At 38.0% G+C, this 25,744-nt stretch overlaps 1 protein-coding gene and 1 long non-coding RNA gene across 4 annotated transcripts in view; one reads left to right on the top strand and one right to left on the bottom strand.

Annotated features, from left to right (window-relative positions):
- Nucleotides 1–25,744, bottom strand: part of GRM5 (glutamate metabotropic receptor 5) — a 598,074-nt gene that overhangs the window by 89,416 nt on the left and 482,914 nt on the right. For both annotated transcript variants that reach the window (XM_043451882.1, XM_043451883.1), the window contains exons 5-7: nucleotides 20,299–20,545; nucleotides 15,833–16,001; nucleotides 11,227–11,353 (exon numbers count right to left, since the gene is read on the bottom strand). In XM_043451882.1, the coding sequence (XP_043307817.1) occupies nucleotides 11,227–11,353; nucleotides 15,833–16,001; nucleotides 20,299–20,545 (543 nt within the window). The remainder of the gene's footprint in view (nucleotides 1–11,226; nucleotides 11,354–15,832; nucleotides 16,002–20,298; nucleotides 20,546–25,744) is intronic.
- Nucleotides 1–25,744, top strand: part of LOC122430928 — a 262,437-nt gene that overhangs the window by 84,778 nt on the left and 151,915 nt on the right. The window lies entirely within an intron of this gene.

Below are 25,744 nucleotides of genomic sequence, written 5' to 3'. Positions count from 1 at the left end.
TTTTTTTGCCATTGAGGAAAACAGAAAAAGCGAATAATGATTCTGTTATTATCCACTGAAACCAGAAAAACTTTTGTTTGGGGAGAGTGATTAAAAAAATAGATAGCAGGGGAAAAACAAAAATCTAGTTTCAAGCATCAGAGGAATCCAAACATCAGTCTTGGGAATAGATTTCAGTCTAGAATGGAAGACAAAAATAGGCACGTGTATGAAAATATGTTAATTTTAGTTTTCACATAATATATTTGTAATGAACTTTGGCAAACTGGAAACAACCAACATTAACACAAAATAATAAATGTGGTTTATGTGTCCAGTTGTTAATTTACAGACAGTACTGCTTGTCATTCATGCATTGATAATGAAATAGCAGCAAAATATATTAATTAAAAAAAAAAAGCAGTAGAGACTGGGCACTGTAGCTGAGTTTATCAGCACTCCAGAATCTAAAAGAAAGAAATAGGAAACAACAAGAAATTAAAAATAGAAAGATGGCATATGCTGTTTAGATTTGTGATAGCTCATGACTATGATATCTTTTTGGAGCTTCCAAATGACATTAACCTTGTGTAATCCATTCATTTGGAATCAGAAATCATTTGGAATCTTCTTATATTATCTAAGAAGATAATCTAAGTGCGGTTAAAAGAGAAGTTTATAATAGTTCAACAAATGCCAATTCATTGCCTGTCCTGTGCCATTTGCTGGGCTAGGCAATCACTGACTTAGAGGATATTACTTTAAAATGTGAAAGACATTCAATAGAGGTTGGAACTTTTCCCAGATTTTCTCATTTATTTTTAAATCAGTCTATCTCTATATTCATTTCTTGTCAGTATGTTTTTAAACCTAATTAACACTAGTCAATTAAGTGATGCTAGTGGTAAATAATCCATCTGCCAGTGCAGGAGAGGCAAGAGAAGCAGGTTCAGTCCCTGGGTCGGGAAGATCCCCTGGAGAAGGAAAGGGCAACCCACTCCAGTATTCTTGCCTGGAAAATTCCATGGACAGAGAAGCATGGCAGGCTACAGACCACATGGTGGCAAAGAGTTGGACCCGACTTAGCAACTAAACAACCACCACCACAAAAGAGTGATAATCATTAACATAATTGAGTTGTTAATAGGTACCAAACTGTTGTGTGCTATTCAATCTCTCCAGTAATTCAGCGACTAAACAACAGGAGTGATAATCATTAATATAATGGAATTGTTAATAGGTACCAAACTATTTGTGTGCTATTTAATCTCTCCAGTAATTCTATGAACTAATTACTACTGTTACCTATATTTTTTAGGTAAGAGGAAGCTGAAGCTCAGGGAAGGGAAATTTACATTTTCTTAAAGTCACACAGTGAGTCATTGATAGTGTGTGGATTTCAACAGGTTGTGTCTGATCCAAGCCTTTTGATTTAAACCACTGTTATTGGAAGATAATAAAGATGAATTGTTCCAGACGTGTTTCACACGCAGTCAGAGATCTCAGCTATATTTTTTTTACACTACATTTGTCATAAATTTTGCCTTTCTTTCTTTTTCTTTTTTTTAAAATACATTTTGCCTTTCTTAGATAGCACTGGTGAGTCTATGTAACAAATGTAAGGGAAATCTATTAATAGAAATTGCTTAGGGATCCAGGAATTCTATTGTTAAAGTATTTTTTTTTTACAACTAGTCACCATTATGATGTCTGATATTTAGAAAAGGATATTTTCCATAAATAGGCTTTGATAGGAAACTAAATGTGAAATAGTGATTCACTTGCTTCAAAATAGCTTGGTTATATTAGAAAAAATATTTTTGAATACACATTCCTTAGAAATATTCCTTAGAGTTTTGCTTTCTTCTTAAAAATTCTTCTCCCTTTTACCTGGTTAACTTCTCGTTTTGACATGAACTTTGATTTGAACGTGAAATTTGATTCCATTCCGTGACCTGGTTAATTTTTTTCCCGTCAATGTGATCAGCACTTACTCTCACGCAAGCAGTTTTTGTTTTTTTTCTTCCACCTTCCTTCCTTCCCTTTGTAGTTCTGGTCATTCATTCATTCTTTCCCTTGTTCCTCCTCTCTCTCTCTTATTATTAGACAAACATTAGATTAGTTTGCATATGTGCATGGCATACGTAATGTATTGACATTGCTCTTTATCTGTGTGTGTCTGCCCAGGCCCTGGACCACTCGAGGGCAGGAACTGTGACTCCCTGATCACCGTGTGTCCAGTGTCCCGTGCTTTGTTTGAGCCACACTGGAGCTATTTGCTAGTGAGCATTTCTTTCCTTTGTGCCACCAATGCAAACTTAAGTATTGTATGTATTATATGTTGTCCTCTTAGTGCAGTTACTTAAGTCAGCCGCCTTCTACTGTGGATATCTGGTGCATAGAAATGGAAGGTCAGACACTTTACATGTTTATTTTAATCAAAAGAACCTAGCACAGTGTTGAAAACAGTGTAGAAAGTTGATTAACAAAAATAACTTTTGCTGAATGAATGAGTGATAGGATAGCCAGCTTGTATAGCATGTGTTTCTATTCAAATTATAACCTAACTTAGAAGCCAAGAAATTAGAGGTCGCATTATGAGAAACTATTCCATTTAAAATACTAACAGGAGCTATTTATTACCATTGTAATTATAATGGAAATAGATGGGGAAACAGTGGCTGACTTTATTTTTTTGGGCTCCAAAATCACTGCAGATGGTGATTGCAGCCATGAAATTAAAAGACGCTTACTCCTTGGAAGGAAAGTTATGACAAACCTACATAGCATGTTAAAAAGCAGAGACATTACTTTGCCAACAAAGGTCCGTCTAGTTAAGGCTGTGGTTTTTCCAGTGGTCATGTATGCATGTGAGAGTTGGACTGTGAAGAAAGCTGAGCGCCGAAGAATTGATGCTTTTGAACTGTGTGTTGGAGAAGACTCTTGAGAGTCCCTTGGACTGCAAGGAGATCCAACCAGTCCATCCTAAAGGAGATCAGTCCTGAGTGTTCATTGGAAGGACTGATGCTGAAGCTGAAACTCCAATACTTTGGCCACCTGATGCGAAGAGCTGACTCATTGGAAAAGACCCTGATGCTGGGAGGGATTGGGGGCAGGAGGAGAAGGGGCCGACAGAGGATGAGATGGCTGGATGGCATCACAGACTTGATGGACATGAGTTTGAGTAAACTCCAGGAGCTGGTGATGGACAGGGAGGCCTGGCGTGCTGCGATTCATGGGGTTGCAAAGAGTAGGACACGACTGAGCGACTGAACTGGACTGAATTCTAAAAAATAAGCATATTTCTTATCTAAACTTGTAACAAATTTCCTCTAAAGAATCGGAAACACCTAATAAATGGAAAGAGGTTTTTTTTACCCTTCCCTCATCCAAAGTGAATTGTAATAATTAAATAGGCAGCACTTTTTACAAACATTTCAAATGAAAAATATCAGAGCAACCTGGAGATAATTAACATGTAACCAGTTTGAAAGCTGATTTTTTTCTCTTTCTATAATTTCCTGAAAAATACAGGGCTCCAAAGTGCAATTGTGAAGAGAGACATGTGGTGTAGCATAAAATGGTGGAATCACAGTGCCTGGGCTTGATTTTCCACTAGCTTTGTGACCTTGAGCAATTTATAGAATCTTCCTGGGTTTTAATTAATTCAGTTGTAAAATAATAGTATCTACCTCATAGGATTCAAAAGGATAATGCTTAAGAGAGTTAAAAATATTGGTGATGAAAAGCAATTCTTCGCATGTTTTTATTTACTCGTTAAAAAGTAAAAAAAAAAAAAAAAAAAAGTTCCGGGAAAAGCAGGGCACAGTGAGGAATGTAGATGAAGGCCACGTTTGTAAGAGAGCAGCTCAAATGCCAGAGCTTACAGCTTGTCAGCAGTTCTGCCTCCTTGGAGCTCACCCCCTCCACCCTGCCAGGGTTCCCACTAATTCCCTTTTGTTTGACTCTGTTCTCTTTTCTCCCCTTTAGTGCAGATACAAAGGTTCCAAAGCAATTAGGTAACTGAGGGAACCACAGGACTTCCTAGAGAATTTTCCTACTGACTTTAAAATGTAGCTAGGCACTGCGCTCCTTCCCATTTTACAACTTTGCACTTTAAGTTCTATTTCTTCATGAGTGAAAAAGCAGGAGAGCATTCTTTCTGTCATAAAGCTTCCCACAACTTACTTCTTCAAAGTCATGTTGTTGTTTTCTATGCTTTTTCCTTTTACTTGGGTTTGTTGGAAGGTTGCCAGAGTTGGCATACCCAACTGAAAGGGTTTCCCTGGATTTGGCTTTGGCCTGGGCAACTCATGATCTGCTACTTGTAACCCATCCTAAATTCTTTGAAGGAAAACAAAGATGCTTTCTAGTACAATATTTGCATATATCTGGTGGGGAGTTGTGTTCAGTGAAAAAGTTGTCTTGGCGGAAAACTGAAGGGAATTTTCTGAGTGCCTAGCCCAATTGTTGCCTTCCACTATTTCTTCCTCCTTCCTCTTTCAAACAAGACCTCACTGAAGTTACATTCTTATCTCAGGGCAACAGTGACCTCCTCCTATTGACTCTAATTTCTGATCTCTTCATTGCCCTTTATTCCCACTGCACCGTCACAGTCCAAACCACCAACAGGTTCACGCTGTGACTTGCAACATCTCATTCCCGTGGTTTTCTCTCCTCCTCCTTTCAAAGTCCCCAAATGGAGTCTTTATTTTAAAATTTTATCTTTTAATATTCAATTATTTAAATAGCTCAAATAGTATAAAGTATTTTAAACAAATTTTAAACACGCAGGGAAGTGTAGAACAAACATAAACATCTGGATTCAACAGATATTGATATTTTGTCATTTGTTTCAAATGACATATACATACAACTTACAGATATAATTAAAACCTTTCTTGTAAATCCTACCAGACTCCCTCCCATCTGTTTCCAGATGAAACCACTATTCCGAAATCAATATCCTTTCTACTCATGTTTTTAAACAATACTAACGCTTTACATTGACTTATATGAATGATATTTATAAAGTAGTCCATCATGACTGCAGGTTTCTCTGGTGGCTTAGTGGTAAAGAATCTGCCTGCCAATGCAGGAGACTTGGGTTCAATCCCTGGGTCAGAAGAACCTCTGGAGAAGGAAATGACAACCCACTCCAGTATTCGTATGTGGTAAATCCCACAGACAGAGGAGCCTGGTGGGCTACAATCCATAGGGCTGCAAAAGAGTCAGACAAGACTTAGCGACTAAACAACAATAGTAACAACTATCATGATTGCACTTCCTTTTCTTATTCAGTTTTTGGATATTCCTGGAAATAATACTTGCTCTGTTTAAAACTATTCTCTTTGCTCTAATGTAGACATAAGGTCAGAGAATTTTATGTTTTGGTCAGAGAAATGTTGACATTTTCAGTACTTAGAACATTGCCTGGGATAAGGAAGTGCTAGTTATGTAATTGTTGAATGAATGACTACATGACTGAATGAATATATATGATGACTCTTAATTTCCTGTAGAATAAACTTTAAAATAGTTACATGCCTTATGAAGCCCTGCAAGAGATGGCCTTTGCTTGGCTTACCTGTCTCATTCCCCTATGTTCTCAGTTCCTCCTCAGTTTTTGTATTCTAGGCCCCAGACACTCTTCTCTTTCATTTGAATTTGGCCAACTTCCATCTTTAATTCTTACATGGATATGCAGTTCATTGAGGAGGCAACTTTAAACCTCATCCCAGTAGCTTCCAATGATACAGGCTCCTACACCATTCTAGTCTTCTGTTGACACTCAGCATCTTTTTACTTGTCAGTATTTAGGAAGATAATCACTATGAAGGCAGCAATCTTGTTTATCCTATTCACTGCCAACATGGATACCTGAAGATTGTTAGACAAGCTACTTGCTGTCCTTAATGAAAGTGACTTGAATTAGAAATATTGTCTATGTTCTGCCCTCATTCTCCATTTAACATCTTTCTTTCTTTCTTTTCTTTCTTGTTTTTCTGCCAGGTTTCCTTTCTTTCTAATTCTTGTTTCCTGGTTACTTTCAGTTTATGATGGCTATTAAAAATACTGGTAGCCTGATACTGGGGCTTCCTCAGTGGCGCTACTGGTAAAGAATCCGCCTGGACCAAGAGATGCGGGTTCGATCCCTGCGTCAGGAGGATCCCCTAGAGTAGTGAATGGCAACCCACTCCAGTATTCTTACCTGGAAAATTCCATGGACAGAAAGGCCTGGTGGGCTACAGTCCATGGGGTTGCAAAGAGTCAGACACGACTGAGGGTGCATGCACACACATACACATTTATTTTAATGGAGTTATTGATGAAAATACATTCTCATAATACATTATTATATGCATCTGTATGTGTATGTGCAAAACAAGTAACCCACAATCCTACCTCTCATAAACATTTTTTCTTAACAATAGGTAACATTCATTTCAAACATCTTTCTGTGAATACATACAAGGAAATGGCTAAATATAATATAGATATTAATGTCTGCCTCTCCTAGTTGTTTTTATAGACAGTTATTTAATTCTAAGATCTCTAACTGTGCTAACAATCTTACAGAGTTGTACCGGAATTAAATTAACATTTGTATGAGGCTTCAGCCAGTTCCTGGCACACAGGAAACATTATGTGTGTGTTAGTTGCCATTATCACAATGAGGGCACTGATCCAGAGTGATCTGAGTGGTCATGTTACAGGCCAGAGTCGGGCAACGGTAAGCCAAGTGGGTAGAGAAAGACCCAAGCATCTCTGTAACAAGCTCTGGAATAGCTGAAGCCATCAGAGCAGTCTTCTGACTTAGCTGGCAGTGCCAGGTGCCAAGTGACTTTGAATCAGAGTCAGTGAGATAGCTGCAAACAGCTGTAAGCTCTTTGGAAAAGTGCTGTAGATCTTAATTAAAAGTTAAACTTCATGTACTGTCCGTGTGGAGACCTTTCCAGGTCTAGCACTTATTCTCTCTTCTCCCCTCCCACTTTCTCCCCCATATCCCTGCATATACACACACACTCACACATATGCATGTAGCAAGAGGAAGGTCATTTCATGCTTCTGCTTGAGACACTTCCCTGGCCCCACACAGTCTATAGGATAAGGTCCACACTCCTTAGTTAAAGCTGTCTTCAGAGGATGGCCCTAATACTTTCATCTTCTTTTTTTTAACACTCCCCATCATTTATTGCAGATTGACACACACTTAATGAGGGCCTCCTCTGTGTCAGGCATGGTGTTAGATGCTAGGGATGCAAAGATGAGTGAGATACAGTTATGTCCTTGAGAAACTAAATGATTCAGCGGTGGTGGTGGGGGGGCGGATAAGGATATAGGACCTTAAAATCCAGTTTGAAAATGATATAAAGAGGGAAGCAGAATTTGCTTTAGAAATACAGAATAGGGGACTTATCAGTGTCTAAGTACAGCAAAGAAAGTATCAGAGAGAAGGTGACATCTAGGCAGAGGTGAGCAGGAATTATTCTAGTAAATAAGGCAGGGAAGGTAACACATGTACGGACAGGGAGGAATAAAATAGTGTTGCGTGTAGATGAGAGTTACAAGCAGCCCTTGATACTAGAATGTAAACTGAGAATCGTGAAGTGGTGGTGAATGAAATTAGAGAGGTCGTAGGAGGGTGAGGGAACTCTGTATGCTCAAATACTTGGGTATATCCCATAGAGCTATGAAAACACTGGTAAGTGTTGAGCAATTAAATACAATGGACAGATCTGTATTCTGGATACATTAGCTAGTAGCAAGGTGAAAAAACAGACTTAGAGGCATGTAGCATAAATTTGGGAGTAGAGAAATAAACTGGGAGATTACTGCAGTAGTCAAATGTGAGATGCTAACTTAGCCAAGGGAGAAGTTTTACAAATGAGAGGAGAGGAGGGATAAAAATATCTATCAGTGCCAATAGGAGAATTTGCTGAGTGACTGGATATGGGTGGCCAGGAAGAGGGAAGTGTTTATGTGACTCACTTCTTTTTGTTTGGAGAAATGAGAATGATGGTGCCATTCCGAGCCTCAGTGCTGCATACTCTTTCCAATATGATCTCCTTCACTTAAAAAATTTTTAATTTATTTTTTCTTTTTCTTTTGTGGCCACACCATGCAGCAGGTAGGATCTTAGTTCCCTGAATAAAGGGGGAATTGAGCAGGAATTGAACCTGTGCCCCCTGCATTTGAAGCCTGAAGTCTTAACCCCTGGACTACCAGGGAGGTCTTCGTCATCACTGGTTTAAAAGTGAACTTAAAGACTATGCCTCAAGATTAAACCTTTAAAATTTCTCCAGGGGTAGGTGTGCCCTTCTCCATTTTTCCATAATACTCTGCTCATTCCTCCCCTGTAGCACGTGGTCGTGAATATACAGATGTAATTTTTTTGTCCTATGTTTCGTAAAACTATCACAATGAACATGGTCTCCTTTTTCATTCAACAGAAAAGAATTTTATTATTACTATTTGGACTATAATAATGTGCTGGGAAAACTGGAGTTAAAAAACATAGTTCTTATTTAATTTACCATCTTGTTGGGAAAGAGATAAGACTCTTTCGCTTTCCCAGGAGAGGTGGTTATTGTTTACATGTTTTTCTCCCACTAGATTATTAAGTTTCTTGGAAACTTAGACTAATTTTATATTTCCAGTTTTTCTATTACATTTTCTGGTACACACTCAGGCCTTAATTTGTTAAATTAATTCATACTTGAAAATCTCAAAGACATCTCCAGCTGATCTTGTCTAAAACCAAACTTCTGATCTTTATCAAAAAAAGCATTTATTTCTTCAGTCCTCAAGGCAGAAGATTGGGCAGCCTTACTTAATATCCATTGCAACCAATCATCTGTATGTCCTGTTGATTCTACTCCAAAGTATATCTGAAATCTTCCAATGCACTATCAGCCCAAGACATCAAGAACTTTTGGTGTCTGCAGTGGCAACCAGCGTTAACCACCCCATCTATCTCCCTGGTTCCCCTTTCCATTTGTCTCCAAATTATCCTCCCCCACAGCAAACAGAATAATATTTTAGAAGTATGCATCCAATCATGTTTTCTTCTTCTACTATACTCCCTGCAAAGGTTTCTCATTGCACTTAGTATTAACCACGCAAATCCTGAACCTGTTCTATGAGGCTGTATCTGAACTAGGCTCTGCTATCTTTATGACCTCTTATCACATCGTTTTCTCATTGGCTTATCCATAAATAGACCTTTTTCTTAGCCAGAAATGCCCTTCTCATTATTTTTTGATACCTATGTCTGTATTTATCACTTAGTTTTCTGCTAATTTTCACTTCTTTAGAGAGATCTTTTATGATCACAAATTTAAATTATGTCTCCCCTGCTATATTCATTTTCTAAAAAACTTATTCTTTTGCTTCATGCTCCTTAACACAATTTGTCTGTGCCTGTGTGTGTGGCACAGGGGAGGGAGGGAGAGGGAGAGAGTCCTCTCTCTCTCCCAACAAGATGGTAAGTTACTTAAGAACCATGTCTTATTTTTTAACCCTACTTGTATCCAGCACATTATTCTAGTGCAAATAGTAATACTAAAATACTTTTCTACTGAATCAATGAAAAAGAAGACCATGTTTCATTGTGATAGTTTTACAAAACATAGGACAAAAGTTTACACCGGTATATTTGTTTAGCCATGTAGATGCTTGAATCTGTGAAACAGTTGTTCAATTTAATGATAATCCATATTGAAATTAGGAATTATGAATAGAAAAAAAGTAAAGAAATAGTATAAAGGAACAGATCACCAGTACTGATTTTTATTTCCCTCACAAGAGAACCAATCATGTTTTTTTTTTTCTTTCTTACATTTTTACTGTATGTGTGTGTGTTTGCATTATTTCATCTGTTTAGCCAAGTTTAATAAACACTCTGTGTCCTGCCCTGATGTGGCTCTGGGCACACCAGGATTTATGAGTATCAGAAAGCTTATCATCTGTGGTGAAAATTGGACTCACATGCTGTCACATGCTACTTGGGTGTTTTATTAAATCAGAATTTTTAATTGTTTTTTTTTTTTTTAAGAAAAGGGAAGTTTTCTGCATAAATACCACTCACGGAAAACTAAGTCTTAATGTGAGCTGGTCTCAGAGGGCCCAGAATCACAGGATTTTTAGAACCAGGCTTTTGCAATAAGCTAATACAGCTACCATGGATAATCTCTTGTCCTGTGAGAAATCCAGTCAAACACAAATGATGTTATAATCTAGCCTCTAGGAGTTTGTGTTAAATCCACCTTAATTGTAAAATGACTAGATGACCTGACCTACCAGGTGGGCCCTCTTCCTGGAATGTCCTTTTCTCTTATTTTCCTGGAAAACTTAGTTTCACAGGTCCCCTTCTTATATTTTGTGTTCACAAATCTGCATCCTTTGCTTTATTGTAATCACACTTTTACTTTTTGCCTCTCTTATTAACTTCTTGACAATAGAGTGGCATGTCTTTATTTTTATATATTTCAGTGGTAGGCAAATAGGTGCATAATATGCATTTACTAAAGGTTTATTGAATAAATTGGAAGGAAAGATGGAAGGTATCATTCTGTTTTCATGTTGTAAAGATTAGAAACAGCTATAAAATATCATTTTGAGAAGACAATGACAATAATTTCCTAACATGTTTGGAGGAAAAAACTCCTAAACCAAAACATCACGAAAACAATAACAAAAAACAACCCTCTCAAAGTACCCCCCAGACCAGGGAGAGATGAGTCTTACCCTGTGTTGACATTATTTGAAAACTCATTAGTTAGAGGTTTCTGGTTTAGGTTAAGGATAAGCACTAAGAGAAACATAGAGTTTTAGACCAAATTCTACCTAATTCTGTGCTATCCTTTGGTCCTTGGACCTGTCATATATTTTAGTCTCTTCCTGGCCAATGTTTCTCTCTCTATGCCTCAACTCACAGTTAACTGGGGTCCTTCCTAGCAAATTCTGGGAATATCCTGAAGATGGGCTGAAAATGCCCAGTAGACAACCTAAGGATTCTGATCCAGTTTAGCGGTGAAGGCAGGAATATAGGCTGATTTCTCTCTGAGATACAGGACTTTCATGATTAGCCCTGGTGTTGGGAAGGCTTCTGTTCCTAAGGGAATTCTTGGTTGCATAAACAGTTCTGCCAAGATGAGGACTGCTGGGAGACGTGCCCCCCTCCCACGTCTGTGTCCTCTGCGAGTTTTGAGGGAGGTGCCTGTGCTGACATTGCAATGCATGTACCTGTGAGGTCGTCGGTGGGCCAGGACCCCAGCTGGCACGCTTTGCAGGTGTACTCATCAAAGACGTACTCGTTCTCCTTGCAGGGCGTGCAGGTCCAACAGCAGCTCACTTCTCCCTTTCGGATCACCTACGGCAATATTGACATTTCTGATTATTTTTTTTCTCACATAGATACAAATACAGCAATTTTTTATTCAAATGTACTGCTTTACAAAGCAGAAAGGGGCTTTCACATAAATTATTTCAAATGTTTTCGGTTAGGCAGTATGAATATGGATATTCTCATTTTATAAAGAAACAGGCTGAATTTAAGCAACCAATCCAACATCATAAAACTGGCTGGAGACAGGGTCAACAATGAAATTAAGTGTAAATCTCTGGATAATTAGCTTTAGCTACCTGTATTAATGAAGTGACTGTATTTGTGCTCATAAGTAAATATGTATACATTTCAATATGTGTATATGTAACTGAATTTCCCCCAGAGTTTGTACCTTTCTTTGCTTCAAATTACGGATTTTTGCTTTCTGGACTTCCCTTGGCTTCCCGCCACTAGCTGAATAATTGTTAGAAAAAAAATGCCCCTCATGGTATGTCTATTAAAGTTTAAAAAAATCTATCTATATTGATAAAGCAATTAAGAATTTGTTTTGAATTCAGAGGCAGAAGATGCTTTTTCTGGAGATCACTTCTTAGACTGTTTCTACTAAAAATCTGGCTGAACAATTCATCCCATTCCTTCCTATTCTAGTAGTTTTGATTTGCTTGGGATGAAGAGGGATAAGGTCACTGAGACTATTATATTCCTCTTCATCTGTTTGATTTTTTTTTAAGGCAATGGAAAATAATTGAAATAATTTAACAGCTGAAAGAGTCCCAGATGTTATTCTTTAGAAATGTGTCTCTTTTTTTTTTTTCCTCCCACCAACTGGTACATGAATAGCCTCTGTGGAATAGAGGCAGCATTCATTAAACATTCCTATAAATAATTAAATCTGTGATTAATAACTAGACACAGAAGTGATTACACTTCAGATTCCTTGTCTGAGATGCTGATTCTGTTAACAACCTTTGATAATAATGTCTGGATTTCTGTAGCCAAACACGGTTGTGAACTGGCATGCCTTTCTTCTATTCTGTCCTGTCCCTTGTGCTGACTTTTGGCACTCAGCAATACAAGTAGGAAATGATGACAAAAGGACCTGAAACATCCTTTCCCTAAAATAACCAGATAAATGAGGCAAAATTGCTAATCAGACCTGCTTCATTTATCCAAAGCTTCCTTCATAAGAATATTGACTGTTTACAGGTAATTTAGTGCATACCATATGGTGCCATCTCATTGAAACTTTGGAATAGCTCTGCATAAGGTAGCTAGTTTTATTTTATTCATTTTTTTGGGGGGAGGAGAAAACTAAAGCTTAGAGAGTTCGCACAACATGTGGGTAAATGAGAGATCAAATAATGTCTGTTGGACCTTGAGGTCATGCTCATAAATATTGAGCCTTATTGGTTTATATAAAGATAGGGTTCATGATATTTTGAAATAGGTGGAGGAAAGAGAATCAAGGTACCAAAGTTCCAGTCTTACTTATGATGGTGTTCAGTCGCTCATTTGTGTCCGACTTTTTGTGACCCCACGGAACGGTAGCTCACCAGGCTCCTCTCTTCCTGTGAGTCTCTAGACAAGAATACAGGGTTGCCATTGCCTCCTGCAGGGGACCTTTCCAACCCAGAGTTTGAACCCAGGTCTCTTGCATTGGCAGGCACATTCTTTACCACTGAGCCACCAGGGAAGCCGTCTTACTTAGAGCCACTAAATAATTGTGTAGCCTGGAGCAATCTCCCAGCTGATTCTCTTTCTTCCAACCAAGACTAATGCTTTTCACTCTAAACTTGTGTTTAGAGTCCCCTGAGGATTAAATCCGTAGAGAAGGGAATGGCATTCTTGCCTGGAAAATTCTGAGGACAGAGAAGCCTGATGGTCTATAGTCCATGGGGTTGCAAAGAGTCAAGCACAGCTGAGCGGATCGAGTATCACGATGATTTGTAAACTGTGTGTGTGTTAGTCACTCAGCTGCATCTGACTCTTGCGACGCCATGGACTGTAGCCCGCCAGGCTCCTCCGTTCCATGGGATTCTCCAGGTAAGAACACTGGAATGGGGAGCCATTCCCTTCTCTAGGGAATCTTCCCAACCCAGGAATGAAACCCAGGTCTCCTGCACTGCAGGCAGATTCTTTACCATCTGAGATACCAGGGAGGCCCTTGTAAACTGTCGAATACTTTTAAATATTAACTATTTTATTAGTAATATACATATAAATACCCACATAGAGATACAGATTTCATTTTCAGGGTATTTTCAACCACACTTAGTAAAAAACTATCATTAAGACAGTTACTAGATTTTGTAATGCAAGGAGGCACATTTCAAATGCTGAAGGATTCTTAGCAGCCTGGCAAACAAAAGCACTTGCATTTTTCCTCTTAGAAATATGCTGACTTTCTGTAATTCAACTTGCATGGCTTTATAAATTTCAGTTTTTTACCAGAATAAGCTCATGACCTTTTCCAAGATTAATTCCAGTTATTGCCATCTTTTTTGAATTAATAGTGACAATGTAATGTCTTCTTCTGATCATTAAGAACTGATTTGTTTTACCTTTTTTCACTTGTTATATATGTTCTGTTTCATACTCATTTTGAATACAAGAGGTGGTGACAATTCTCTTTCAGACCAATTTCCAATCATTTTGAACACCTTGGAAGTAGTGTGCTTTCCTTATGATTAACAATATATAAAATATTTGACCCTTTGCCAGACTAAGTGTCCTTTCATGGACCCTAAATTAACAAATCTGATCAATGCTGTGAGGTGTTGAGATCATTAGGGAAGCTGTTCAATGACCATGTTAAGCCATATCAAGAAAGTGTAGTCAGTTATATATTTAATGGAGTGAAAATGAGATCTGGTTAGGAAAATAGAATTTGGGATTAAAAAAGACTACATAAACATTACAAGAAATTAACTAGTATTGAAAATATGGTAACAGGGAGTTAAGTTCTTCCACTGGGTAAGTTATTCCCATCCCAGGAGAAAGGGGTAGAAAATCATATATAAAGAAATCTCTTGAAACAAGATTCAACATTTTGAAGTTACAGGTTCAAACTGTATTGCTGTGAAGGATCAAAACAGACCACTTCCATGTGGTAATATTTATAAGCTAATCTTTATATGGGAAGGACTGGAAATTATGGACAATTGATATTTTAAGTGAGTCTAAAAAGAGTTTCACATGAAGAGTTTAATTGCAAGATGACTGGTTGGCCAAGATGCAGATGGTCACTGAATATTAGAAGTTGGCAACCTTTTTCTACAAAAGACCAGATAGTAAATATTTTTGGCTTATGGTTGATAGCCAGGGCTGATCAAGGCTACCTCAACAATGTTTCTTTCAAATACCTCCCCACCCACTTTCCATTCTCACTGTTTCTTCCATAATTCAGGGCCCTTGTCACCACGGTTGCAGTGTTCTTTTAACTTGTCTCTTCTTTCTTTATTCATTTCTCATAACTCTTCTCATGCATCTTCACTACTCAGACGGTAAAGGATCTGCCTGCAATTCAGCAGACTTGGGTTTGATCCCTGGGTCAGGAAGATCCCCTAGATCTCCAGTATTCTTGCCTGGAGAATCCCATGGACAGAGGGGCCTGGTGGGTCACAGTCCACAGTTTTGCAAAGAGTTGGACATGACTGACTAACACTTTGGCCTTCATATGTCAGCATCTTGGACAAAATTTTTTCAGACTCCTGGTTAAAAGGAAGTTCAACCTGTTTAGTATGGTATCTAGAACTCTCCACAAATGTGGCTTCAATCTATCATTGCAGCTTTCTCTTTCACAGTAACCATTTGGAGCACTGCACCCTAGCTTAATTCACTGTTATTCCAGGACAATCTGACCGCTCCTGTACTTTTCCTGTTGTTCTTCTCTCTATACAATTGATGACTTCCCTGCATCCCTCTCTGATATCATATCCACTTTTCATGGTTCAATGTCTGACATTTTACTGAGAAGACATTTGTTCCTTTCTTCTGTAAGAACTTATTTAACCTCCCTATTATTTTCTTTCTTTTAATGAAGTCATCAAATTTTATATAACATTACTTCTCTGTGCCCACACTGTTTTTCCTCATTGAGACTATTAATCTTGTGAGAGTAAATGTGTCTTACTTATTTTTGCCCCACGGATGTAAACTATTACATTAGAGGAGTTTGATAAATATTTGTTGTTAATTAGAAATTGATGTCAATTCCAGCTGTGAACTCTTTATTCCCAGGAAGCATGTCTTCTAAAGGCTTACATGAGTAGACAGGGTGTAAACATGACTCATGAGCTGGTTCAGTCAGTCCAACTCCTAAGACTGTTCTGGGTTTTACTAAGTATTGAAAGGACTTAATAAGAAAAGAATTAAATGTTTTTGACATTAGAAGCTTACTGTGGAAAAGGCAAAACAAAAGTCTCAACTTGTTAAAAACATTCAGTGATAATGAATACTTTTGAACTTACAACAAAAATGAAGGAAACACAGGCTCTATTTTACCTTTATCTGGCCTTTTTCACATGGTTCGCTGCACACAGATCTGATGATGTGGCTTTTCTTGGCCCATACTTCATCATCATCCATTTTTAATTCTCCATTGTCCCAGCTTCCAACATTGATATAATCAAAATAATCTTTTCCCATTTCTTTGAAGTTCATTATTTCATACCTTAGAAACAAGAATATAATAATTATTCAGCTAAAATATAAACATTCAGCTATGAAAAAGCAGTAGATTTCTGTCCTCCAAAATGTACCTATTGTCATATTAGTGACACTGGAATTTTCCATGACAGCACACTTAGAATAACAAAAAGCCTGTCTGTTTCACTTTCTCTTCAGAGACCTTTTTTTTTTTTTTAAACTTTCAAGCTAACACCTGAAATAGAAAATAATCCCATGTGAGAAGGTGACTTGACCTCAGCATGATGAAAGACAGTTTTGGAATAACTTCAAGAAGTTTAAAGAAGTACTTCTTTAGGCTTCTTAAAAAGACAGCAAGGTTTTCATCTCCTCTGAAATAAAATGATAAATTTCCTTTGTTAACTAAGTGAGAAATTTGGTAAATCTTTAATCTTAGCTTCAGGTTTAGAGCATGTGGAGGTAATTTGGATAGGACCTGATCCTTTCATATTTTATCCTTTATCAATGGCTAAACTCATTGTATAAAGACACTTTAAGGAATGATGTTGAAAATAGTTCTGAAAATTGATAGCTTCTAAAGTACCTTATGCAATGTAGAAATGCTGGAAGGTACTAGTACCTTGTGGATTCTCAGCCTTTATCATCTATTGTTCTTAGGCCATGTTGTCTGTTACACATACTCATACTTACAAACCCCTACAATATAATGTTTATATTTTTGCTTTAAATAGTGCATTGTACTTAGTCTGATGTGGATTCTCCATGTCCTCTGCTCAGTTATGGTTATTCCCAGGCATCAACATGTGTGTGTGTATGTGTGTGTGTGTGTGTGTGTGTGCATGCATGCATGCGTGTGTGTGACTCTTTGCGACCCCATGGATTGTATCCCTCTAGGCTCCTCTGTCCATGGTATTCTTCAGGCAAGAATACTGGGGCAAGTTGCCATTTCCTCCTCCAGGGGATCTTCCCGACTGAAGGATTGAACCCAAGTCTACTGCCTCCATCTCCTGCATTGGCAGGCAGATTCCTTACCACTTGAGCCACCTGGGAAGGCCCAGGTGCAACAGGGCCTCTTAAACCTTATTTTCCAGTGGACTCCCTATTTACCTATTGGGGTCGGAAAACTTTGGCTATAAAGGGACAGATAGTAAGTATTTTAGGCTTTGTGAGACGGCTTCTGCTGAAACTACGCAACACTGTTAGAGCAGTGTGAAAGAGTCATAGACAGTATCTAAACAAATGAGACTTCTTGCTGTTATGTAGTTGCTAAGTTGTGTCCGATTGTTTGCGACCCCATTAGGCTCTTCTCTCCATGGAATTTTCCAGGCAGGAATACTGGTGTGGGTTGCCCTTTTCCTACTCGAGGGGATCTTCCCAACCCAGGGATCAAACCTGCATCCTCTGCACCAGCAGGCAGATTCTTTACCACTGAGTCACCAGGAAAGTCCAAAATAAATTAAACTGTGTTCCAGGAAAACCTTATTTACAAAAACAGCAGACCTGATTTGGCCTGTGGAGGACAGTTTGCCAAACTGTGATCTATCCCGTTGGTGGTAAATGGTAAAGGTCCATATTTCTTGTCTATAATTTTAAGATCCTTAGAGCTCTTAAAAACCATAAGTTTTTTCATAATGCACATGGCAGCAAATCATGACCCGTTCTGAACTTACCTAGTGACAGAACTTGACCCACAGTGTCATGAGACTATTTATACGTCATTTATCACACTTAACTGTGAATATGCGTATGTTTTGCAGTAGAAATATTAATGCATTGTTTAAGGAGTGCTGCTCCACAGTATGCTGGAGGCATTATGTAACTGTAAACTTGTAAATCAAAAATTCAGAATTCTGTAACACACTTGGCTCAAGGGTTTCATTGAAGAACTGTATACTGATAATAGTCTGGTTATGTGAGACTTAAAAACAATGATTGAATTTGAGTCTCTAACAATCTGTAATTATGTGTGCCAGACTAAGTTGTTACCTCTCCTAGCTTCCCCTGTTTAGGATCTTCCTCTCATGACCCCAGCATTTTAGGGGAACCCCTAATCACCCTAGTCTCCTCTGTTTTATAGCCCAGGTTGAAATGCCTTTGATCCAGCTGCAACTTTTACTCCAGAGAAATAACAATGCAGTGCCTACAATACATTTCCAGGAGAATAGGGGCTTTTTTATTTTGATACTGCAATTGGCAGGCTGTTGTATCAGGTTAGGAGTTGAAGTCCAGAAGATGAGTTAGAATCTTGACTGTATTGTGTATTAGGCTGTATCTTTGGGCAAGTCATTTAACCTCTGTAAGCCTCAGTTTGTGAGCCTTCAGCTAGAAAAGAGTACGATAATATTACCTACCTCATAGGATTAAAATGTAGAGGATTTAGCTAAGTGTTTGCCTCAGAACATACACTCAGTAAATATAAGTTGTAATTATCTTGTAACTATCACTGGATTCATTGGAAAAAACAGAAAATTTGCAAACCACTTTTTTCTGAGTTTGGCTTGTATGCTCAGGGGCCAATTCTGCTCATTTATTAGTAGATTACTGTAATATCCAACCTTAGTAATGAATGAGAAGTCTCTAAAGAACAGTGAGTTCCCAGAAATTGTTTGGAAAATATTATGGATATTGTCCATGAGAGAATACTTATAAATCTCATCTGAGTCTTAAAGAGATTCCTGTTCTGCAAATGATTGTGAATGAGACAGTAATGTTCAGATCTGTTAAGCTTTCCCACTGGAATGGAGCTGAGCCATCTGAGCTAGTTCTTCATTGTCTGGTTTCTGGAACTGACTTAGGTACATGTCATGAAAACTATTTGAATGGATGGAGCTGCAGTCCACAAAGGCTATGAACAAACCCCAAGCTGACGTCAGTGTTCCAGGGAGGTACACATGAATAATAAATCCACGGGGAGATGTCAGAGCCCAGCCTTGACCTGACCCCACAGCCTGAGCTCATTCATTGACCTGCCCTAAGAAGTTCTGGAGAAGGAAATGGCAACCCATTCCAGTATTCTCGCTTGGGAAATCCCATGGACAGAAGAGCCTGGCAGGCTACCGCCCATGGGGTCACAAATGACATGACTTAACAACTAAACACCAAACACCAAGATGTCTTACAACGAATGCGAAGCTCTCTTTGGCCCCGAGTAAATGCTTACATTTCTGCCAAGTAGAAAACAATATATGAAAAGTCTTATCTTGGCAAACAGCTTGCATGGAGCAGTACTCATCAACTCGCTAGAACAGAGAAAGTATCCAGCTTTCCTCTTGGCTGCGTGACTTGGAACTGCTGTCATGTAGAAGTTCAGCTTGTGAGATAGTAACAGCTGCATCAGGGACAAACTCCAGCTCAGATCAGGCATATGGAACAAGCTAGACCAAGATGGCTGGTACCATGTGTGGGCACATGGCGTGTGAGTCATGGAGGGACTCATGGGACTTTCTCTTGGCAGGATTAGCTGCAAACAGAGTGTGAACACACCCTCTCCAGGCATACCTGGCAAGCAAAACCTGTGGCTAGAAAAATAGCAGGGGTTTTACAGTGGCCAACCCAAGGACCCTGACCGTCCTAATGCAGGGCAGGTTGAAGACTCAGCCCTGCTATAAGTCAGAATGTCACTTCAGTGACATTATCCCTGATGCATTAAAAGTCTCATGTGAAGAGTCACTTAAGAATTTAGAGTCTTAGATGTGAAAGATGGTAAGTTCTAGGTACTTAATGACTTCCCTGGAGGCTGGCCTATAATTATGAGTGAGTTCATATTTCTCAGGCTTCTCTCTATAAGTGAAATGTAAAATTTAAAGAAAAAGGCCATTTAGTCCTCAAGAAGGGAGAAAGTGTTCCAGGTGCAGGATTCTAAAAGAAAGTATGACTTGTAACTTACTGTACCTATAACAAACCATAGAATAACACCTCAATCCTGTTTCTAGATTACCAGAAATGGAATTCTTCCAGTTTCGTAATAGTTCTGTGACCCAAGAAGAGATCAGAATATGTAGAATAACAGGGCAAGTATATACAGAGAAACCATGAACTGGCTTTTAATTATCCATCTATACTGTGAGGCTCCTGCCTTTAAGTTTGGGTCTCTGAAGTGTGGTGATGGTTCCAAGAGCATGTTTTAGACATCAGCGTTCACACTTTTTCCTGGCCACTGGAAATGGGGCTTCCTCTCTCCATCTTTACTCACTCTGTGATGTCAGAACTAAGCAAACATGTCCAGGAAGCATAGATAAACCACAGAGGAGAGAAACAGGCCCCACAGGATCAAGAGACAGATCAATCAGGCTCTATTGTCTAGAGGAGAACTGTAACAGTACCTTCCTGGAGAGTCTCCATTCTCATCAAATAGGATCATGTCTCCAGAAACCCCAGTAAAATTGGTTTTCATCAGAGAGTCCAAAAGTTTCCGTCCATCAATTGGCTTCATGGCGTCACAGAGGCCCGCGTAGCCTGGACAGAGGGACATCTGCATGTTGTGGAGCCCATAGGCCATGGAATAGATTGCATTGATCACAAATCCCATTTTGGAGTCTTGCACATGATGTGTTCTCAGAGTCAGAGAACCTATGGGAAAACAAATTAGGGATTAACTTTGAGATTTAATCCTACTACAGCTCTTTATGGATTCTGAATAATTTGACAATGCGTTAGAACAATTTATAAGAATTAGAACCAGAGGAAATGCCAAGAACAAGTGCTAAAATAGTATTCCTAATACTACTAGTATTCCTAATTCTCTTCTGTATTCACATTTTTTCCTAAGACCTTAAGGACCTGAATCCCCTCCAGTACCAAGATTCATTTCCTCTGTTACCAAATTCTGGGGATGGATGGAATATAGCACTCCATCAAATTCCACAAAATTTATCTTAAGGGCACATTAATCTACCAAGTACTTAGCTGTGATAGTATACTTTCTTTGTTTAGATATCCTCAATAAATCTCCAGTTTCCAAATTATTAAGTCTTAGCTGAGCAAAGCAGATACCCTATTATCTTGCCTCAACTTAACCAGTTGGATTTATCACCTACTATTTTCAACCTCAAAGTATATGTGCTCCATAAATTGACCTATTTGGAAATTCTGAAATACAGTATTTAAGCCCCACTAATTCATCCATTAATTAAATATTTACTGGAGCCTGAGTGTACATAAAGCTCTGTGTATAGTAATCTAAGGAAAATATAAAAATGAATGGAGATGGATTCTGCACTTAAGAGGAGACTTGTTCAGTAATAGAGACAAATTATGTAAAACTGAAAGGCAGAAGGTAATAAATCTATAACAGATGTGGAGTTAAAGTCCATTGAGGTCCAAAGTGGGGACAGTCACTTCCAATGGAGGGCCCTTGGGAATATTTCATTAAAGAACTAACATTTGGGATGAATTATTGGTTAAACAAATATGGAATGAGTGCCTGTTAGTTCTGACTACTCAGAACTTGCTGAAAGTGGGGAACATAATGTAGAGTAAAATAAACATGATTATTGTTCTTGTTTACTTAGAGTCTAGAGGGCAGTGAGCATCTAAGCAGCTGAGTGCTAGGGCAGGACTGAATAGGGAGGAGCGCTAGACCAGGAAACTCACTGATGGCTGAGCACTGTGGCTGAGTGTCTGCTGGATCAAGAGTGGGGGAAAGCAAGTTTGAAGGTTCACAGATGAGATCAAACACACTATGTTTGGGAAACTTTAAAAAGGTTGGAATGTTTGGAATGTAGGGTAGGAGGTAGGAGAATGAGGAGAACTAAAAGAGTAGAGGAAGGCAGGATTGCTTAAACCAGACTAAGAGCCCTAGGATCTTTTGTTGTGTTTAAAACAGGAAGAAACGTGATCAGATTTCTAATTTAGAAAGATCAATCTGACTACATTGGAGAAACATTTAAAGGGCTACAGGAGTGGAGTCAGGAAGACCCATTAAGTGGTAATGCAGTGATCCCAGGGACAGGTGAAAATGCCCTTGCTGAGGGCAGAGGTCATGATTATGGATAGAAGTATCTAAGAGATGGAATCTACTACCAGGCCTGGTGATGGAGGAATGGAGAGGAGTGAAACATGTAGGAAGAACATGGGTATAACATAAAAGTAACAGATGAGGTAAAGACAGAACATTTCATATGGGGAAGAGTTTTTATTTAAGAGAGAGATATAGGAACTCTCTAAAGATGACATGATTTTTTATGACTGTCAAATGGTACTCAGGCTCCTGGGGAAGCCAGCATGGTTCATCCTGACATAAGTGTAAGATGGGTAATCTTGTTTCCATCTCAGGGCAAGACATTGGCCCTAGGCTACTTTCCAACCAAATCTTACAATTTCCTTTTCTACACAGACTTGATTCACACTTTGACATCTCACCTCATACCGCTGGAAATGCCATTGTTTTAGGTGCTAAGTCAATACTTGGGAGTCACTTTTAACTTTTTTTCTTTCCTTCATTCACTGTCTACTTTTATTTGATCTATCTTCAAAATATATCCAGAATTAAATTATTTGATGCAAATCTACTTCTGTCAGGTTCAAGATATATATCCTGTCTGGATTACAGCAATAGTCTTTTAACCAGATACTTTCTTTCCACCTTAAACTATTCTGAGGAGAAGGGGACAGCAGAGGATGAGATGGTTGGATGGCATCACCAACTCAATGGACATGGGTTTGGGTGAACTCCAGTTGGTGATGGACAGGGAGGCCTGGTGTGCTGCAGTTCATGGGGTCGCAAAGAGTCGGACATGACTGAGCGACTAAACTGAACTGAACTGATACCCACTCCAGTAAGTTTCTAATGCAATAATTATAAAAATATTCTTAAAATAAGAGTCAGATTATGATACTCCTCTGATCAGGCTTTCTAATGGCTCCATTATTACTGAAAGAAAAAGCCAATGTCCAAGACATGACTTCCAAAGACAAATGGGATTTTGACTCATGATAGTTCACCCCTTATTCTTCTGACTCCTAATACTCTTTATTTAAATTATTCCTCCCTGAATAGTTAGCAAGAAAGGGCAACTAATTACATACAACTAAGAATGTTAAAAGACAAATATTAAAATAATCTGTACCTATTAATATAATAAGGATTTGAGGGATGCACAAAATTTAAAACTGTAAAATATGACATCAGAACCCTAAAATAGTGGGGGCTGGTGGTGGTAAAAGCATAAGCTTGTTAAAATGCATTTGAACTTATGATATCACTAACTTAAAATAGTCATCTATAAATATAGATTGTTATATAGGCACCTCATGGTAACTACAAACCAAAAACCTATATAATAGATACACACCAAAAAGAGAAAGGATTCTGAACATAACATAGCAGTTATAAAATGAGAAGAGAGAAAGTAAAAAGGAACAAAAAAGAACTGTGGAACAACCCCAAAACAATGAACCAAAAGGCAATAAGCTAATTGATGTTGTGGTTTAGTTGCTAAGTTGTGTCGGACTCTTTTGTGACCCTATGAACTGTGGCCCACAAGGCTCATCTGTCCTTGGGATTTCCCAGGCAGGAATACTGGAATGGGTTGCCATTTTCTTCTCCAGGGGATCTTCCTGACCCAGGGATCAAACCCATTGGCAGGCAGATTCTTTACCACTGAACCACCAGGGAAACCCAATAAGTGAATACTTATCAATAATTCTTTAAATGTAAAGGGACGTTAGTCCATATATGTTCCAATCAAAACACAGAGAATGAGTGGATAGAAATACAAGACACATGTATACATTGTCTATAAGAGATTCACTTCAGATCTAAAGACACATGGAGTGAAAGTGAGGGGATGGAAAAAGATATTCCATGCAAATGGAAATGAAAAGAAAGCTGAGGTAGCAATACTTGAATCAGACAAAATGGACTTTAAAACAAAGACTGTAACACTAGACAAAGAAGGACATTACTTAATGATAAAGGGATCAATCCAAGGTGAAGATATAACAATTATAAATATATATCTACTTAAAATAGAAGCATCTCAACATATAAATAATTGACACACATAAAAGGAGAAACTGACAGTAATTCAATAGTAGGAAAATGCTTTAAGACTTCACTTAAATCAATGGACAGATTATCCAGACAGAAAGTCAGTAATTATTGGCCTTAGATGATATATTAGACCAGAAGGATTTAATAGCTACATATAGAACATTCCATCCAAAAGCAACATTCTTTTCAAGTGCACAGGGAACATTACTTAGGATAGAATGCACACTAGGCCAGAAAACAAGCCTTAATAAATTTAATATTTATTAGATAAATAAATAAAATTCTGACCATAACAGTAAGAGACTAGAAATTGACTACAAGAAAAAATTACAATACAAACAGCTGGAATCTAAAGAATATGAAAATAAACAACAGTCAATGAATAAGTCAGAGGAAATTATACTTAGAAATAAGTGAAAATGGAAAATAATGATTCAGCTCTAAGGAACACAGCAAAAGCAGTTCTAAGAGGAAAGTTGATGATGATACAGGCCTACAACAGGAAACAAGAAAAGGCCAAGTTAACAACTTAAATTTACACCTAAAGTAACTAGAGGAAATGGTCAAACAAAACCCAGAATTAGTAGAAGATACATAAGATCAGGATGAAAATAAATTAGAGACTAAGAAAAATAGGAAAGGTTAATGAAATTAAGAGGTGGTTTTTAAAAAATAAGCAAAATTGATAAAATTTTATCCAGATTAATCAAGCAAAAAAAAGAGAAGTGGCCTAAATAAATAAAATATGAATAAGTTACAGTTAACACCACAGAAATAGAAAGGATCACAAGAGATTACTATGAATAAGTATATGGCAATAAAATGGACAAACTAGAAGAAATGGATAAATTTCTAGAAATGAGCAATCTCCTAAGCTTTAATAAAGATGAAATAGAAAATATGAACAGACCAATTACAGGTAATGAAACTGAATCAGTCACTAAATAAAAAACTCTTAAGCAACAAAAGTCTAGGACCAAATATGGCTTGCCAGGTGAATTCTATAAAACATTTAAAAGAAGAATTAAAAACCTATCCTTCTCAAACTATTTCAAAAAATTTAAGAGAAAGGAACACTTCTGAACTCATTCTATGAGGCTAGTTTCACCCTGATACCAAAGCTAAAGACACCACATATACACAAAAGAAAATTACAGACCAATATTGCTAATAAACATAGATGCAAAAATCCTCAATAAAATACTAGAATGTAGAATTCAAAAGTACATTAAAGGGATTAAAGGGATATCATGATCAAGTGGGATTTATTCTAGGGATGCAAGGATGTTTCAATATTCATAATCAATGTGACAACACCACATTAACAAATTAAAGTAATATGATTGTCTTTATAGATGCAGAAAAAACTTGACAAAATTCAACATCCATTAAACTCCAAAAAGTGGTGTAGAGGGAATGTACCTCAACATAAGGGTCATATTGGACAAACACATAGCCAACCTCCATTGACCATTTTATCTACTACTGTAGGGCAAGAATCCCTTAAGAAGAAATGGAGTAGCCCTCATAGTCAACAAAAGAGCCCAAAATGCAGTACTTAGATGCAATCTCAAAAACAACAGAAGGATCTCTGTTCATTCCAAGGAAAACCATTCAATATCATAGTAATCCAAGTGTATGCCCCGACCAGTAGTGTTGAAGAAGCTGAAGTTGAATGCTTCTATGAAGACCTACAAGACCTTCTAGAATTAACACCCAAAAAAATGTCTTCTTCATTATAGGGGACTGGAATGCAAAAGTAGGAAGTCAAGAGA

Source organism: Cervus canadensis, chromosome 29, assembly GCF_019320065.1.
Source record: "Cervus canadensis isolate Bull #8, Minnesota chromosome 29, ASM1932006v1, whole genome shotgun sequence".
Taxonomy (NCBI): Eukaryota; Metazoa; Chordata; class Mammalia; order Artiodactyla; family Cervidae; genus Cervus; species Cervus canadensis.
Note: the sequence above shows the minus strand (reverse complement) of the source record. Positions and strands in the feature narration are given on the sequence as shown.